At 43.3% G+C, this 17,614-nt stretch overlaps 1 protein-coding gene across 1 annotated transcript in view; it reads left to right on the forward strand.

Annotated features, from left to right (window-relative positions):
• Positions 1-1,886: 1,886 nt before the first annotated feature.
• Positions 1,887-17,614, forward strand: part of egfl6 (EGF-like-domain, multiple 6) — a 74,329-nt gene continuing 58,601 nt past the window's right edge. Inside the window, exons 1-2 of the mRNA XM_080204007.1 lie at positions 1,887-2,125; positions 12,725-12,831. Of these exons, the coding sequence (XP_080060133.1) occupies positions 2,052-2,125; positions 12,725-12,831 (181 nt within the window). The 5' untranslated portion in view covers positions 1,887-2,051. The remainder of the gene's footprint in view (positions 2,126-12,724; positions 12,832-17,614) is intronic.

Below are 17,614 nucleotides of genomic sequence, written 5' to 3' on the forward strand. Positions count from 1 at the left end.
AACTTTAGCAAGATCTTCGATAAGATACTGATGGTAGGTTGTTGCATAATGTTAAATCTTATGGGATACAGGGTGAGGTATCTAAATGGATGCAAAACTGGCTTCTTGACAGAAGCCAGAGGGGTAGTTATAGAGGGTTGTTTTTCAAACTGGAGGCCTGTGACAAGTGGTGTGCCTCAGGGATCAGTGCTGGGTCCACTGTTATTTGTCATTTATATTGATGATTTGGATGAGGTTATAGGAGGCATGATTAGTAAGTTTGCAGATGACACCAGGATTGGTGGTATGGTGGACAGTGAAGAAAGTTATTTTCGATTGTAATGGGATCTTGATCAATTGGGCCTGTGGGCTGACTAATGTCAGATGGAGTTTAATTTAGACAAATGCAAGGTGATGCATTTTGGTAGATTGAGCCAGGGTAGGACTTACTCAGATAATGTTCAGGCATTGGGGAGAGTTATAGAACTAAGAGATCTCGGGGTACATGTTCATCAATCCTTGAAACTGGAGTCACAGGTGGACAGAGTGGTGAAGAAGGCATTTGGCATGCTTAGTTTCATTGGTCAGAACATTGAATACAGGAGTTGGGACATCTCGTTGAAGTTGTACAAGACATTGGTAAGGCCACACTTGGAATGCTACGTGCAGTTCTGGTCGTTCTATTATAGAAAGGATATTATTAAACTAGAAAGAGTGCAGAAAAGATTTACTAGGATGCTACTGGGACTTGATGGTTTGGGTTATAAGGAGAGGCTGAATAGACTGGGACATTTTTCTCTGGAGCATAGGAGGCTGAGGAGTGATGTTACAGAGGTCTATAAAATAATGAGGGGCACAGGTCAGCCAGATAGTCAATATCTTTCCCCAAAAGTCTAAAACTAGAGGGCATAGGTTTAAGATGAGAGGAGACAGATACCAAAGTGTCCAGGGGGCAATTTCTTCATACGAAGGGTGGTGAGTGTCTGGAACAAGCTGCCAGAGGTAGTAGTAGAGGCAGGTACAATGTTGTTTTTTAAGAAGCATTTAGATAGTTACATGGGTAAGATGGGTCTAGAAGGATATGGGCCTAATGCAGGCAATTGGGATTATCTTAGGAGTTTAAAAAAAAGGCAGCATGGACAAGTTGGGCCAAAGGGCCTGTTTCCATGCTGTAAACCTCTATGACTCTATCATGGAGAATCCAGTGTGGGTGGAAGATTCCGATCAGGCCTTCATCTGAATCCCATTAGCGGGACGCAAATCAGTTTCATGCCAGCCTCTAGTGTGTTTCCCAATCTGCCATGGCAGGCACCAGCCGAAGATCCCACAGGAAATTGGCACCGGCATAAAATCGATTCTTGGATTCCAGGCCAAATTCTGTGTCCCCCTCCCCCAACCATTATAAAGGGAAGTTGTTTATTGTAGAAATCAAATGATTGAATTGTGCAGAAATACAAACATGATCAGTGTCCTTTAATTTTCTGGATAAATTAACTTACTCCTTTCTACGCTCTTTCATAAGTCCATTAAATCAACACAGTACCAATTTAAGAAGGTGGAACAGGGGCTTTAACTGGGATTTCTATCTGGCTGGGCAACGGAGCGTGCTGCATCAATCAATCCATTATTGTATCTGGGAGGCAGGGCTTGGAACCCTTTGGCTCTGACCCACCTTCCCTTCAGCAATTCACTTCAGCAAGCCAAACTCAGGAATTTGTACTGCTCCAATTTCCCCACCCCAAGAACTGCAGGCAATCATTGAGAGCAAAAAACGTCATCGAGTGCTGCTTTCCTGAGACTGTCAGACTGTATCATTTACATAACTACCACTGAGCAGTCGGGGAGGGGGTGGCTGGGGCTGGGGAAGGGGGGTGGGGGGGGGGGGAGGGCGAGGGGTGGTGGTGGTTGGGGGCAGTGAGAAGCAACAAGAGAGGATCCTTTCAGTGCAATAGTGACACCAGCAGCAGCACTGAGTGTGTGAAGAGAGAAAAAGAAGCTGAAGAATTTCCAGCTGGAAGTATTTAGATTGTGCTTACCCAGTGGAGTATTTTATAAAGGGCTTCAAGAGAAAGATGCTGCAGTGCGTGTGGATAAGTCTGTTAGCATTTGCAGAGCTTGCTGTCAGTGGGAAAACAGAAAGCAACAGGTAAGAATATTGTTAACAAAGAAGACAAAACAAGAATTTACTGAAGTGAATTTCTTTTTCCCTTACAATTAACTGGATTTGCTCATTAAAAGCTGGAAACTTTGTATCAAAGTTAAAATGAAATTTTGGATTCAATCTTCACTATTCAATAAGCAGTTATAATTTTCTGGAGAGGTTTTGTAACTAAAATTTATTTATTAATGTCACAATAGAGCAGCATGGTGACACAGTGGTTAGCATTGCTTCCTCACAGTGCCAGGGATCCGGGTTCGATCCCCGTCTTTGGTCATTCTGTGGAGTTTGCACATTCTCCCTGTGTCTTCATGGGTTTCTGCCAGGTGCTCGGTTTTACTCCCACAGTCCAAAGATGTGCGGATTAGGTGAATTGGCCATGCTAAATTCTCCCTCAGTGTACCCGAATAGGCGCCAGGGTGTAGCGACTAGGGAATTTTCAAAGTAACTTCTTTGCAGTGTGAATGTAAGTCTATTTGTTACTAATAAATAAACTTTTAAGTAGGCTTATATTAACATCGCCAATATACCGAACCAGCTCAAGTTTCGAGCTATGGGAGGAAACCGGAGCACCTGGAGGAAACCCACGCAGACACAAGTAGAATGTGCAAACTCCACGCAGTGACCGAAGCCTGGAATTGAACACAGGTCCCTGACACAGTGAGACAGCAGTGCTAACAATATAGAATGAAATGCTTACTTTCCAATGCTGAGGTATTTCTATTCACCTCAAGAAATGTCAATAACAAGATTGTCTGGACAATGTGACATTAAATTCTGTGCATTTGCATTGAATAAATGGACAAAAGGTCAATAGATGAGGGTAGACTTTCTGCATCCAGAATATTACACCCAAAAAGTGTTTGAAATTTTTCTGGTTAGGTAAGACTTCATATTTCTACTAATGCCTTTTGTATAATCATTGATATAACATATTCTGTAAATCAGTGCAGTCAGACGGTATAGTAGAACATTTTGTTTTTTTTCAGTAATAAGTATTCTTTGATGCTGTTTTACTAATGCAGCTGAAAATGCATTGATTGCCAAAAATAAGCATTTTTAACAAAGGTGTTCAGTCCTCCACTGCCCGATTTAAAATCAATGAAAATTACTTTTAAAAAGCCATGCTGAACAATTTAATAGTTTCATTGGTTATCACTAGCCAAAGTTTTAGTGAATTTAATATTATATTTTATAGGTGTATTAAGTGACTGTAGGACATGTCTGTGTACTGTCCAAACCAGTACAATCAGCAAAATCACCCTGTTTCATCCTGGAACTGTGACCAGTTTTGTGGGCAGGTCCTGATCTGAGCAGAATTGAATACTGAACAAATGGAAAAAGATTGTGGGAAATACGATCCAAGTGAATTTTGGCATAATTCACAAAATTCCCCAATCTTTTGCACTGGCATCTTGGTGTGAAAGCAATGGAATCAAGCAGAAATGCTACCCCACAATAGTTTGTCATTTTCTGTTCCAAAAATGTGCAAATTTAATTCCATAAACCATTGCTCATTTTCTTTAACCAAAGATGAAGTTACTGCTCAGTATATTTAGATTTGTTTTGGGACTCACACTTGTGATGTGAATGAGCATTGCAGTATGGTGCATAGTAATGGGTGGAAATATCTGATGGGCTCTATCCTGGTTCCATGCCGTGCCTGTGGTTGGCTGTGTCGATCTTTATTTCAAGGGATCAATGTCAACCCTCAACATTTTCACAGCTGTACGAGCCATATGCTGTGAGAGAAGTGATACTCCCTTGAGTTTTAATTAACAGTTGAGAAAGTGCAAACAGAAATTTCAGATAAGCATCTTGTATCCTTTCTTGCGTAGGTAGAGGAAGAAAGCATATTATAACAGCCCATCCTGATAGGTCAAAGTGTACCTTCTGAGGTAGAAAATATCCAATAATTGGAATAATGCTGTGTAAGTAACAGAGCAAAGTGCCTAATCTGTGCTGGACGAAAAATGACGACTAAAATCTTCGATAAACTTTTGATTCAGATGTGAAAATGAAGCTTGTAGGAAAACACATTTAAATGAAGTGAGGCAAGGCGGGTGCAATAAGGGCAATAACAGCTGGGGAACATGCCAGGAACCAGGGAATTTAGCAGAAGAACAACATATAATATTTTTCTTGTTGTTACTTGAGACTGATCAAATTAACAGACTGACTGACTGCTGGGCAAGGAAACTAATATGTGACAGAGAGGAGCGAGAGAGACCCCGGTTTGCAGAAGGGCTAAAGGTTTCTTTAAGGGCTCTGGGGAACACTCCTGCTGCAATGAAATATGCACATGATTGGAGACATGCACAAAGGAGAGGTAAGGATGCTGGGGAATGGGGGCCGGGGTGGGGGGGGTGGGGGGTGGGAGGAGGGGTGTGCAAATGATCTGGCTCATAGTTGGCAAGAGCACACTACGTAAATCTGTTCCTCTGGTCTCAAATATCGCTTTAAATTTACATTGAGAAGCCATTAAGATGGTTCAGGAGTACAATCAATGCCATTTACGTTATATATTGGTTGGGAAAGTAAAAAGCAGGTTGTGTTGGTGGCACTTAAAAGTAGTCAGCAGCCCTACGAAAGAAGTTGCACTCTAATTGCAAACTGCAGGAGAACTACGCTCATTCAGCTTAGAAGAGGCTGACAAGATAGTTGAGTTCTCCAATGCAGGGTCTGGAGTTGGCATTGCCATGTTCTCCCCCTCCTCCTCCTCCTCCTGGCTGTTCCAGCTTCCCTTGTTCTCTCCTATCTTCTTTGCTGTTGGCCCTCCCTGTCCTAAGCGAGCCATATTTGGGCTAAAATTATTTTGAAAACACCCAAAGACGTTGCAGCACCTGCAAAATCATCTTCTAAACGGGCAACAAAAATGTCCAGAAGTTAGCCAGAAACACACAAAGACAAGCCATCAATTCAACATGTATTTGGTACTTCAACACTTTAGATAACGATACACATCACCAGTTTCAAAACTGGTTATAAAAATTAAAACCATAAGAAGTAGGAACAGGAGGAGGCAATTTAGCCCCTCGAGCCTGCTCCGCCATTTAATACTATCATGGCCGATTTCAAGTCAGCCTCAGCTTTATCACATGGTCATTCAGGTGCTGAAAAATCAATAGGTGAATGTACCCGATTCCAATATTTTATTGAACATTTTAAATACAGTGCACACCCTGAATGCCATTCAATATGAAAGGGCAGAATGAACACATGCAGGATATATGTTGCACCTGAATAGGAATTGCAGTGGCAATGAGTTTCTAGATTGAATAAATTAAGAGCAGATAGAGCACCCAAGTGTACAACGCACAATGCTTTTCTTGGCAGCTTCCTCACTGAGGGACACTTTGAGATGCTCCAACCCAGTGATGGAAGGCCAGAGAAGCTACTATTAGGCCCCTTCAGGTGCTTGTGTCTGAGTGCTTAACTCTATCAGCAAGTTGTGTTTCATTACACCACAGCTTCTGCTAGAGCAGTCTAGGCCAGCTTGCTTCCTGGTACCATGGTGGGTATGGATTGACAGGATGTTGAAGAAGCAGCCGCTCTGATATCAGAGATTGGATAACATATTGCCCTCTCTTTGTTACACTGCCACTTCAACTGGACTGTAAGTCAAAAGCAGTGGCACATTGCAGTCACCTACCAATGTGGTCCATCAGGCTTTCTAAGGTGGATGACAACCAAAGTGGCAAAGGCAACACAAACTTTAGCTCTGAAGGCTTAACTGCAATGTCCATTGAGTTGGCCAGGTAACTCCATGATAGACTCCAGAGTGTAAGTTTACTCCACACAAACTGCAATACTTTCAGCCATGTACTGGTAGCACTTTGCTAGGCCTTCCAGTATCTGAAATAATTCCTGGCGTTCCTCACATGGGCCTTTTTTCCAAGGCTGGACCCATGAAGCCCACACTTGGTCTCAACCAGGAGAACCGGAAGGTGACCTTGCTTTCCAGCTCCTCAGCATCATCAGCAGCTCATTCTCACTTAATGTGAACTACTGTGGGGCCCCTTCAATTCAGTGCCAGTGTGCCAGCCTCTGTGCTGGCTGATGCAAGAGAGGAATAGAATAGTGACAGTGCGTCCTCAGGAAGATTACCTTCCTTGGAGATGTCTTTTGCCGGGGAGATGTCTTTTGCAGGGTCAAGGTGCCAAGAAGGACTTAAATGGAGTAAAAGTAAGAGGAAAGGTTTAACACAAGATGCCATACATGAGTAGCTGGTAGTCTTGAAGTTGTCACAGCTCAATGACTATGCCATTTACTGACGTAATTGAAGGATTGTAACAGGCAAACAGACATCCCCAGTGCTCAGTGTTTCTGTCCTCTCCCAGCCTGGTGGAAATAATTCCAGAGTATCTTCATGCCAGTGCTTAGGAATAGCATTTTCTCCCTTGCTCTGACCTCCACCACCAGGAACACCACAAAGCCAGGCTGAAAAATCTGGAACCAGCCCCCTAGCCATTCCTGAGATTGACAACAGTGTAACGATTAAGTCTGCAAGCAACAAGTGCAACCTCCCTTAAAGAGACACATTGTAACATTAGCTGGCCCTCGGGAAGCCCACCAGGAGTGGTGTCAGGTAAATGAGTGGGTTGCCCATTTACTGCACTACCAGTTGGATAGCTCATCAGTTATATACAAATCAGGCCCCAGGCCTAAAAGCATCCACCTTCATGCTAACAACATCAAGAACCACTCACCACCCAGAATCTCTTTGCAAATTAAAATCCTGAGCTATATCTCTTAACACAAATATTTAAAACTCAGTGGAAAATAATTAACCATTTGTGCTTTTCAAATTCAGAACTAAACTTGGCTCTTTACCAGAAATAATATTCCTGCTGTGCTGGAATTCTAGCCATGTTTAAGGGTGCTTTTATTAGAGACTAAAGCACTTGTCTGCGTTGTTCTTCTGTCTACACGCATTCCATTGGAGTTGGTTGAAAAGTCCGACCCACTGGCAGTAAAATCTGGTGCAGAGATGCCGGCGTTGGACAGGGGTAACCACAGTAAGAAGTCTCACAACGCCAGGTTAAAGCCCAACCGGTTTATTTGATAGTAATCCCACAAGCTTTCGGGAAATGCTGTTCCTTTGTCAGGTGTGTGGATGCTTAATGCTGTATCCACTCACATTGTCTGCATCTTTAAGACTTGAATAGCAGGTTAGCTATAAAGACTTGCATTCTAATCAGTATTCTGTAAAATGTGTGACTTTATTTGCCCTCCTCTGATTAGAACTTTCCACACACGTGACAAAGGAACAGCGTTTCTGAAAGCTTGTGGGTTTACTATCAAATAAACTAGTTGGACTTTAACCCTGTGTTGTGAGACTTCTTACAATAAAATCTGGGCCATAAATGGAATGCAGGTATCCAGAACGACCAATTCATGCAGAGATGTGATAGAATTATAGAATCCTATAGTGCAGAAGAAGCTCATCGAGTCTGCACCGATCACATTCCCACCCAGGCCCTATCCCCATAACCCCATACATTTACTCTAGCTAGCCCCTCTGACACTAAGGGAGAATTTAGCACGGCCAATCCACCCAACCCACACATCTTTGGAGTGTGGGAGGAAACCGGAGCACCCAGAGGAAACCCACGCAGACATGGGGAGAATATACAAACTCCACACAGACAGTTATCCAAGCCGGTAATCGAACCCAGGACCCTGGCGCTGTGAGGCAGCAGCGCTAACCACTGTGACATCGTGCTGTCCCACTGGCCAGAATTATTTTTCTCAACTCCCAATCCCGCAGTTGAGATGAAACGCAGGTCAGAAACCCGAAACTGACAGTAGCAGGATCCCAAGAGAGATTTTAGATGACTAGGCAATTAAGTAGCTACCTCTGGGAGCACTGTCTATTTAAAGAAAGTGAGCAGACTCCCAAGTCTGAAAGGCCAATGGGTGTGCCCAGAGATCTGCGGGGGGGTGGTTGGCAGCCCCATCAGTAGTGATAAGCACTTCCGATGTGCTTGGGGAAGCAAGAGGTTGCCCCAGGATAGAAGCACATTCAGAAGCCTTCTAAAAGCTAAAGTTAAAATGTGGTCATCATATGGGAGGGGGAACACCTCACAGAGTGGCCTGAAGCCATACCTGTACACCAGAACATCAGGGTGCAGAGGAACTGAGAACTTCCAGGCTACCACTGAGAGGGGAAAGGAGGAGGGGAAGGGCACCACCATCCAACTGCTGGGCTTAGGCACAGCCAGTTTCCTCTCTAGAAAATTCCACGCCCCATGTAATGACTGCCGTCAATAAGCACTTTAATTGAACTTACTGACAATCTGCCGCGAGTAACTGTCACGCTGAAGATAGGCTGAAGTGGGGACACGCCAGCAGGCCTGCACATCATGCAGCCAGTAACATGGAATCGCTGCCATGCTCTGCAGCCACCCTTCCCCCCCTCCTCCATCCTACACATCTTCACAGAATGGAAATCCAAACCATTGTACTTGCTACAATTAACTTGTGGAATTTGCTACCAGATGGAGAGACTGATGTTAATGGTGTATTTAGAGAGAAATGAGATACATATCTGAGGGAGAGCGGAAGAGGAAATGTTGAAACGGTTAATGGAACTAAGGTGGGAGATGGTTGATGAAGAGCATAGGTACAGGCATAAACTGGATGGGCTGAATAACCCATTTCAGTGCTGTAAATTATATGTAAGACTACATAATGAAATACCATGTTCTTATTAGACCTAAAACAAAAATCAGTATTAGTAGCACTTTGAACTATGCTGCTGAAGCAGCTGACTTACATATGCTGCAACTCAAACTTCCTGCCATTGCTTATTGTGTCTGGACATCGTTGGCATTCTGGGCATGGAAGTGATATAACAATAAAAATTATCAGCTTAATTGAGGCATGTAACACCAGTCCTTGAGATCTTTATCACTACAATCCCATCCATAAACTTCTCTTCACTAGCACCACGTAGGATAGGGACACAAGTGAAAGTAAGCACAAGGGGATGGCATAATGTTAAGAGGTAGCTTAGTTGTAGGATGTAATAAAGGGATAAGATGTACTAAACATGCGTGCATTTGTGTAGTTTCTGCCTGAGAGCCTCCAATTTCTGTGTAATATATGATTAATATTTATAGCCTTCTCCAGAGAGGATATTAGAAGTATTATTGTTAATGGAATGATTGTCTGAGAACATGACAAGGTAATTGAAAGAGATTTGTTTATCATGTAAATGGCTAGATGATTGAAAATGGTGCCCTGTCTGATGGCACGCAGCCCCCAACCCCGCCAAAGATGCTGTAAAGAGGACTTAAGAATTCTGGTGATTTGTTAAGATTCTGGCCATGCCTGATTTCAACCTCCATCCTTGAATTCCTAAAAGGTCATTATGGTGGAAACGGGTGTTCCTGCTCTCCAATCAGCCAACCTATCACATTACTCTGACTGAGCAACACAGATATTCCCCTATTAAAGTATCAATGGCTATGCCCTAGACAGTGCACATTGACAGGCATAATAGGGAAGTTGAACATCATTCACTATCTGGACACTAAGGAATGAAACATCTTTTCAGTTTGTGAAGTTGATGAGCTCTTTGTAGCCATAATACTGGAACCATCAGCACTTTGCACTCATGAGAATCCAGCCATTCAGGAGAAGTTGTTGATTCTCTCCATGTGCTTTCGTGGGTCCGTGTGGAACAGAGACCTGTCTAACCAATGCATCTTTGACTGTCTGATACAACAATAAACCATTAATTCGCTAATGTCATCAGAGGCTGCCTGATGCTGTTATCACCTTCAGGCTCACGGAAAAGACAGTGCCAAAGGTAGCATGAGCCCACAAGAGAGGTTTCAAAAGCTGGAATACTGTTATGGAATTGGGGGAAAATATCACCTTCTCACTCACTGCCAATGAACAAAATCCAAATGGAATCTTCATGTTATATGGTGTGGATAACTGTGGGTCAGGTGTTTTCTTTGGATCTGCTGTCTCACACACACCCTCCAGATTTCCACCCAACCTCTGATTCTCCTCAAAGCAGAACAACACTGGAATAGGAACAGAGGGATCCTCAGAGGGAAATGTGTTGCTTCGTTATGAAAGACAGAATCCCTTTAAATGCCCAGAAACTGAGCTTCAATTAAGTACTTAAAATTAGTCTCTGCTAAAACAATATTGCAGAATGACTCTACCAAGTGACCTTTCACCTTTACGATCTCTTATTACCAATCGGACACTGTCAAGGCTCAGTAAAGCAACTTGAAGCAAAATGGGTTGCTAGCTGTCCTCAATATAGAAATCGGAGAGTGGGAGTGAAAGGTCATTATTCATAAGAACATAAGAACATAAGAAATAGGAGCAGGAGTAGGCCATCTAGCCCTTCGAGCCTGCCCCGCCATTCAATAAGATCATGGCTGATCTGTCGTGGCTCAGTTCCACATTCCCGCCCTCTCCCCATAACCCTTAATCCCCTCTCTTATCAAAAACCCATCAACCCGCTTCTTAAAAATATTTAGCGAGGCAGCCTCCACCACTTCAACGGGCAGAGAATTCCAGAGATTCACCACCCTTTGAGTGAAGAAGTTCCTCCTCAACTCCGTTCTAAACCGCCTCCCCTTTATCTTGAGGCTGTGCCCCCTAGTCCTACTGTCTTTTTTGAGCGGGAAGAGTCTCTCCACCTCTATCCTATCCATCCCATTCATCATCTTATACGTCTCACAAGAGTGGTAGAAAGTGAGAAGTGGTATTTCAGAAGGATCAGTGCTGCGATCACCGCTGCTCACAACTTACATTAATAATTGCAAAATTTGCAGAAGATCTCAAACTGTGGAGAGCAGAGGAGAGGGTGGGGGAAGTGGGAGACGATAGTCAATAATGAGGAGGACTGCAACAAATTACGGGAAGACATTAATTAACCTGTAGAGTGGGCAGATAATTAGCAAATGAAGTTCAATACAGATAAACATGAGTTATTACATTTTGGTAGGAAGAATAGGGAGTCACTTATTGCTTGGAAGCTGCAAGTCTAAATAGGATAGAGGAAAAGAGGGACCTTGAAACACAAATAGCCAATCACTAAAAGTTACATCACATGATCGCAGGGCCATTTAAAAAAAACTAAAAACTTTACAACCAATAAAAACTAATAAATAAAATTAAATGGCTATGTGAAATCCTATAGAGTACTGTGTGCAATTCTAATAGTCATATTACAAAAAGGATATGGGGACATTGGAAAAGGTGCAGAGAAGGAGGATACCGGAAATGGGTGGGTAAACGTATCAGGAAAGGGTTTGTTTCCTATCAAATAAAGAAGGCTGAAGGTTGGCCTCATCAGAGGTCTTTTGAATTTTGAAATGTTTTGATAAATTGACTACAAAGACCATGTTTCCTCTTGTTGGGAACAGCATAACTAGAAGCTAGAATTCTAATAGGGCATGCTGAAGAAACTTATTTGCATGGTGACACAGGTGGTTAGCATTGCTGCCTCACAGCACCAGGGAACCTGGGTTCAATTCTGGCCATTGTCTGTGTAGACTTTGCACATTCTCCCCCTGTCTGCATTTGTTTCCTCCGGCTGCTCCAATTTCCTCCCCCAGTCCAAAGATGTGCAGATTAAATAGATTGGCCATGTTAAAAAAAATTGCTCATTGTGTCCAAAGATGTGTAGGCTAGGTGGATTAGCCAATGCATGGGATTATGCGGATAGGACAGGAGATGATTCTGGGTGGGATGCTCTTTCAGAGAGTTGGTGTAGTCTCAATGAGCTGAATGGCCTCATTCTGCACTCTAAGGAATCTTTGGTTCAAAGAGTGGTGAGAATGTGGAACTCTCTGGAAATTAAAGCAAATAGTAGATGCATTTAAGGGGAAACTAGACAAGCACTTAAGGAAGATGATTACAATGGTGACTTTAAATGATTTTTAAAAAGAAACAAAGCTCAAATGCAGGATAGACTGGATGGGGTGAATGGCCAATTTTGATGCATATGCCTTATGCAGTCCTACGTTAATAATGATGGGTTCTCTATAGGAGAGGTAAGTAGGTGGGAACATAGGGATATCTTGGTTGGGCAGAACTTGACTACCTTCCACTATATTTAAATGATTTCGGGCATCCAGTGAGCATATCAGGATCACAGCAGGCTATTTGAAGGAATAGCTCTGGCTGTTTTTTTTCAGAGCAGAATGCCTCTCCACATTAATACCGATTGTCAGATTGTCTCACCATCATCCGGAATTGGTATTATTTATATTCAGAAAGTCTAGGCCAGAAATTGTAGCAAAGTTAATCAACCTGTGGAACCCGAACCTGCTCCTGTATATTATTATGCACCAGTCCAGCTCCCTAGAAAATGTAACTCTACAGAAAGTAACACTCCCAAGCCCCTGACTGCAGCTTCAATTACTCAGGGAGTCACATGGGCATTAGTGAAAGATGTGAGAAAGAGAACCGTCCACCATTCACGAATCACTGTTGATTTTGTTGGTTGGAAGGCCATCTACTTCAGCTCTCAAGTTTCTAACTCGGTCTGAGGGGAAAAGACAGATCAGAACTCTAACAAAATGGTGACACATCTGTGTTTTTCTCCCTCAGTTTTCGAGAGCAAAGACATTCTGGAATTCAGCCCGGACTTTGTCGTTACGGATCCCGGTTTGAATGCTGCTATGGATGGAAAAAGAATTACAAGGGGCAGTGTGAAGGTACAACAGCAGCATTCCCCTTCTCCTGCCTTTCTGACACAGTAAATTGCAGCATAGTACTCATCTGAAAATGCCATAACATCAATTCATTTGTTGGTCAGGGGCTCACCAGTGTGAAAGAAAGAAGCAATGTGCATTAATGTTGTGCCTTTTCCAGCCCTCAGGATATGCCAAAACCCCTTACAGCCAATAAGGTGCTTTTGAATTATAGTCTCAGTTGTTGTGTGGGCAAATGCATCTGCCACTTTTTGCATAGCAAGGGGCTGGAAACAACCAGCTGAATGTGTTTGGTGCCGTGCATGTAGAAACGTGCTCCAAAACGCTTCAGAGGCCTGGAGCAATGGCTGTCATGTTGAAGAAGCAGTTATTAGGAGGTTGAAGGAGAGTTTCTAGAGGAAGGTGGAAGGATTTATAGAGGAAATTACAGAAAATTGGATCTAGACATCCAAGGCACGACCAGCAATGATCTGGTGAGAGGACTGGGCTGTACGAGAAAGGAAAATAATACAGTAAAACGGGGAATACTGGTCTGAACTGGTCTTGTATAGCTTAAAATGGGAACATGAGTAAAATGGGGAAATTATACTGGTCCGAACTGTTCTTTCCTTTTGAGATAAGTGAGGTGAACAGAGAGTTTGGAGTTAATTGTATGGCTGATGGGAGTTCTGGCAACAAAGGAAGGTGAGACCAATGTGGCAATAAAATACAAGCATGATCATTTTCAATTTGTAGCATTGGTGGACCAGAAACCAATATGGCCAGTAGGGCATCGGGTAATGGATGAGCAACAAGTGTTGCGGCATAGTTTTGAAAACGATAGAGTGTACAGATGGTGAAAAAATGGAAAAGAGCATTGGCATGTAAATCTGGAGGTGAATTCAAAAGAGTTGGAGGGACAGAGGCGGGGGAGTTATGGAAGTGGAAGGAGGCTGTCTCTGTGATAGAGGACAAAGGGGTTGAAATTCAGCTTGGGCTTATTGATGGTGCAAGCACTCTACATGGCTCAGGAGGATAAAACTTGTGCACAGAGTCAGGGTTCATTTGTGCTGGGCACCAATGGTGAAAGCTCAAACAGCAACTGTTTTCGATATGTAGGTTGAAAGACTTTTGTTGGCTAGAAAACCATGAGCTTTCACCTTTAAATAATACCACCTGGGATCCTTTAGCTCCAGTGAGATAGACAGACAGAGGCTCAGCTTAATAGTTGATCTGAAAAGCACCTCCTAACAATGCAGCTGTCTCAATATTGCACTGACTTGCTCATCTATGGTGGAGTTTACTCAGGTGATATTGCCCACTGAACACTGTAAGGACCACAGAAATACATTCAGATTCATAGAACTCAATTTCAACTATCTGCCTAGTGGAAAGAAAGTCCCTAATGAGCCCTTCCAGGGTAACATTCTGCGCTCACATCCAAACAATGTAAATGCCTCCTATGCACACCTTCCCAATGCACTTCATTAGCATAAATGAGGTATGAAATGTCTGTAAGTACGTTGCCATTGGTGTGCTGTGTGGTACCAGGAGTGTTGAAGCTCAGTGCCGGTTAGAAAGCGGAAGCTGAACAATAACAGTAATTGGGAAATCTTGCGGAGCTTTTGTCCTTGAAGTTTGATTACAATTCCTGGATCACCAGTCTGAGGGAAGCTTGTGAAAACCTGTCTGTGCAAACAGACTGCATGAAGTGTGCACACCTGCTTTGCCAATGGCTTGAAGTAACTGTAGAAAACATCTGAGGAAAGCTGCTGCACAGGTCGTAATTTTGTGTCTCGAACAGTTTTCCCACCGACTCGGATTTAAGCCTTAGCCGCATTAGAATCGACACTTGGCTCCAATCTCAACAAATAAGTATGTCGTAGACAAGGGAGACCAGCAGCTGTGTGTCTGGTTCATTCAGTCTGAACGGTTTACCTCGTGTCACATCAAGCCATAACTTAAGATGATTATTCCAGAGACTCCGGTATGAATTGCTTTGTATTTAACTGCTGCACGATGTCTGAATTGTTACACCATACAGCATTCTTTTCTGAGTAACATTGGATTGGTCCTAATGGTGCTTTTCACTGACAAGTATATTGATAGCATGACTGACGTTACGACTTGGTGATCTTTGGTTTGTGGAAGATATGCAGCCTTGAGGCCAAGACTTCTTCCAACATATGGAATTATATTTAGGACTGTGCAGCGAGCAGAACTCAATCATTCTGGAGATGTATGGGAAACATGGCTGCCTGCAGAGACGCTTCCTTCTTCAATCCAGAGAGAGTGAAGTGATCGCGAGCCACAAATCTTCAATCATTGCCAACGTCGCAGTGTAATCAGCTGATAGTATGTGAGACAAGCCCGATTTGGTCACCAATCTCCCCTCTCCAAAGTTCACAATGTACCATCCACCCCAAAGGTCATTTTCCCCATATCCGTGCCCCACTACCTCTCTATTTCATCCATTCTATCTGGAAGGTGCCAGAGGTGAGTTTTATCCCATGTCAACACAAACTCAGGAATACCAGAAACAGTGGTGGGAATCCTGGGATTACATACTACCTGCTATTTTTAAATGGCTCCAGACTTCTTCCAATTCCGCAAAAATCCAGGCCTTAGTTTCAAAGAAGCATATGGCCTTCACAATCCTCCCACTTAAATCTACCAGTCATGTATTTTAGATTTGCCAATTGCCGATTCTGCAAATTCATTAACACCTTCTTGTATTTTGGTACATTTTGCCTTATATGAACTACAGGCTCAAAATTTGGTGCAGCCAAAGATTTTGAAATCGAAAGGAGTGCTATCAGTTTGTTTACAATGCACTTCTCAGTTCCCTTCCAATTGGCCATCGAGAAACAAATTTCCAGCTCCCTCCTCCTGAAAACACACAAAATATGATAATATCGACACAGACGCCTGCTGGCCCTGTTGTAATGAGCTGGGCGCAACTTGATCTTGGCAAATCTGGTGTCAGCATACAGTTAGTGCGAGGTGGAGACTCATCAGTCTTGCTAGGGTACAGTTCCACAGGATCCAGTAACACTACAATACCTCATCCCAGAGGGTTGTCTTACTTCATGTGTATTAGTGGATCTGAGTAGCCTATTTGACAGTTGAGACTAGGGACTGATCTTGTTCTCACTTAACAGCTGTACATATATTGAAACGTGGTGATTCTTTTTTCATATTCATCCATGGGACATAGGCATCGCTGACTGGCCAGCATTTATTGCCCATTTCCAGTTGCTTGAGGACAGTTGAGAGTCAATCATGTTGCTGGGGCTCTGGAATCACAAGTAGGCCAGACCAGATAAGGGTGGCAGATTTCTTTCCCGAAGGGACATTAGTGAACCAGATGGTTTTCTGACAATCGGCAATGATTTCGTGCTCTTCAGTACGTTCTTAATTCCAGATATTTTTTATTGAATTCAAATTCCACCATCTGTGTAGCAGGATTTGAACCCAGGTCCCCAGAGCATTAGATGACTTCTGGGTAATGGTCTAGTGATAATACCATTAGGCCATTGCCTTCCCTGAATTATATCACTGAACTACAATTACAAAGGCCAGGATTTGATCTAAAACCAATGGGTAGAATGCTCTCAGCCTCGTGAGGATAAGTTTGGAAGTGGTGGTAGTGGTGGAGAATAGCCATGAGCCACGGCAGGATGGTTCCCCCTATATATTCTGGGCACCAAGACAGTTTCTCGAGGCAGGATGTGGATCAGTTTTCCGCTATGTGGAGGCAGGCAGCCAAATTAAGTAGACCAGACCCCAGTTCGAGACAATTTTTCAGGCTCAATTGCATTTTGTCAGGAGCAGAGCGTCAATCCCCCCCACCACCACCACCCTCCACCACTACCCCTCCCCTAAGACTTTACTATGGCAATCTAGACGGTCATTGGAAGTACAGCCTCCATGGCCCGTTGGCAGAGCTGTTGTAATGAAAGCCATCCTTGCGGCCCCACCAATAACCTCACCCCTGCCAGAGGGTTTTCCACTTCATGTGGTAGGACCTTGTCCGTACTGCATTATTAATTTAGTTTTGTGCCCCCAAGGATGCCTCCCTAGCTCAGCTATGCTCACCTTGCCCAGTGGAGCTACTGAGGCTCTGATTGGGCCAGCAGCATCTAGAACACGCGCACTCGGTTTAAGTGGATAACAAGTACAGAGACAGCCAGTTAGGAGGCTGCCTCTGGAAATATTGCCAGACTATTGTCTTGTGGCTGGTAAGTGGGAACTCCCATTTGATTTGGAAAACAGGTTCCCAAAGCCTGTGGGAAAATCGTTGCTTGTGAGTTCAAGCACCACAATGACAGCACGAGAATTTGAATTCTATTTTTTGTAAAGCTGGAATTCTTAACAGCGAGCACAAGTTGTTAGATTAGCATAAACCACAACTGGATCACTAATACCCATGATGTGGTGATGCCAGTGTTGGACTGGGGTAATCACAGTAAGAAGTCTCACAACACCAGGTTAAAGTCCAACAGGTTAATGCCCTTCAATGAAGGAAGGTTCCTGAGGTCTATTTGCAACTGCAGTTGACTGCTGGCGGATGATAACTTGCAGTCTTGCCAGTGATCCACGCCTCCTAAAAATGCATTTAAAAAAATTAAAAGACATAAGGAATTTGTCAAATTGCAATCTGAGGAATTTCCAAATTTGACTCTTTTTATAGACACCTCATTTCCTGGAGGGTCATCACAGCTTTCACTAAACTTCCAACATCAGCAAAAGACGCAACAAAAACTCAGTTCGAATCCATCCTCTGCCAATTGGTTTTGGATTTGAA

This window comes from Carcharhinus amblyrhynchos, chromosome 15, assembly GCF_965287045.1.
Source record: "Carcharhinus amblyrhynchos chromosome 15, sCarAmb.v2.hapA, whole genome shotgun sequence".
NCBI lineage: Eukaryota > Metazoa > Chordata > Chondrichthyes > Carcharhiniformes > Carcharhinidae > Carcharhinus > Carcharhinus amblyrhynchos.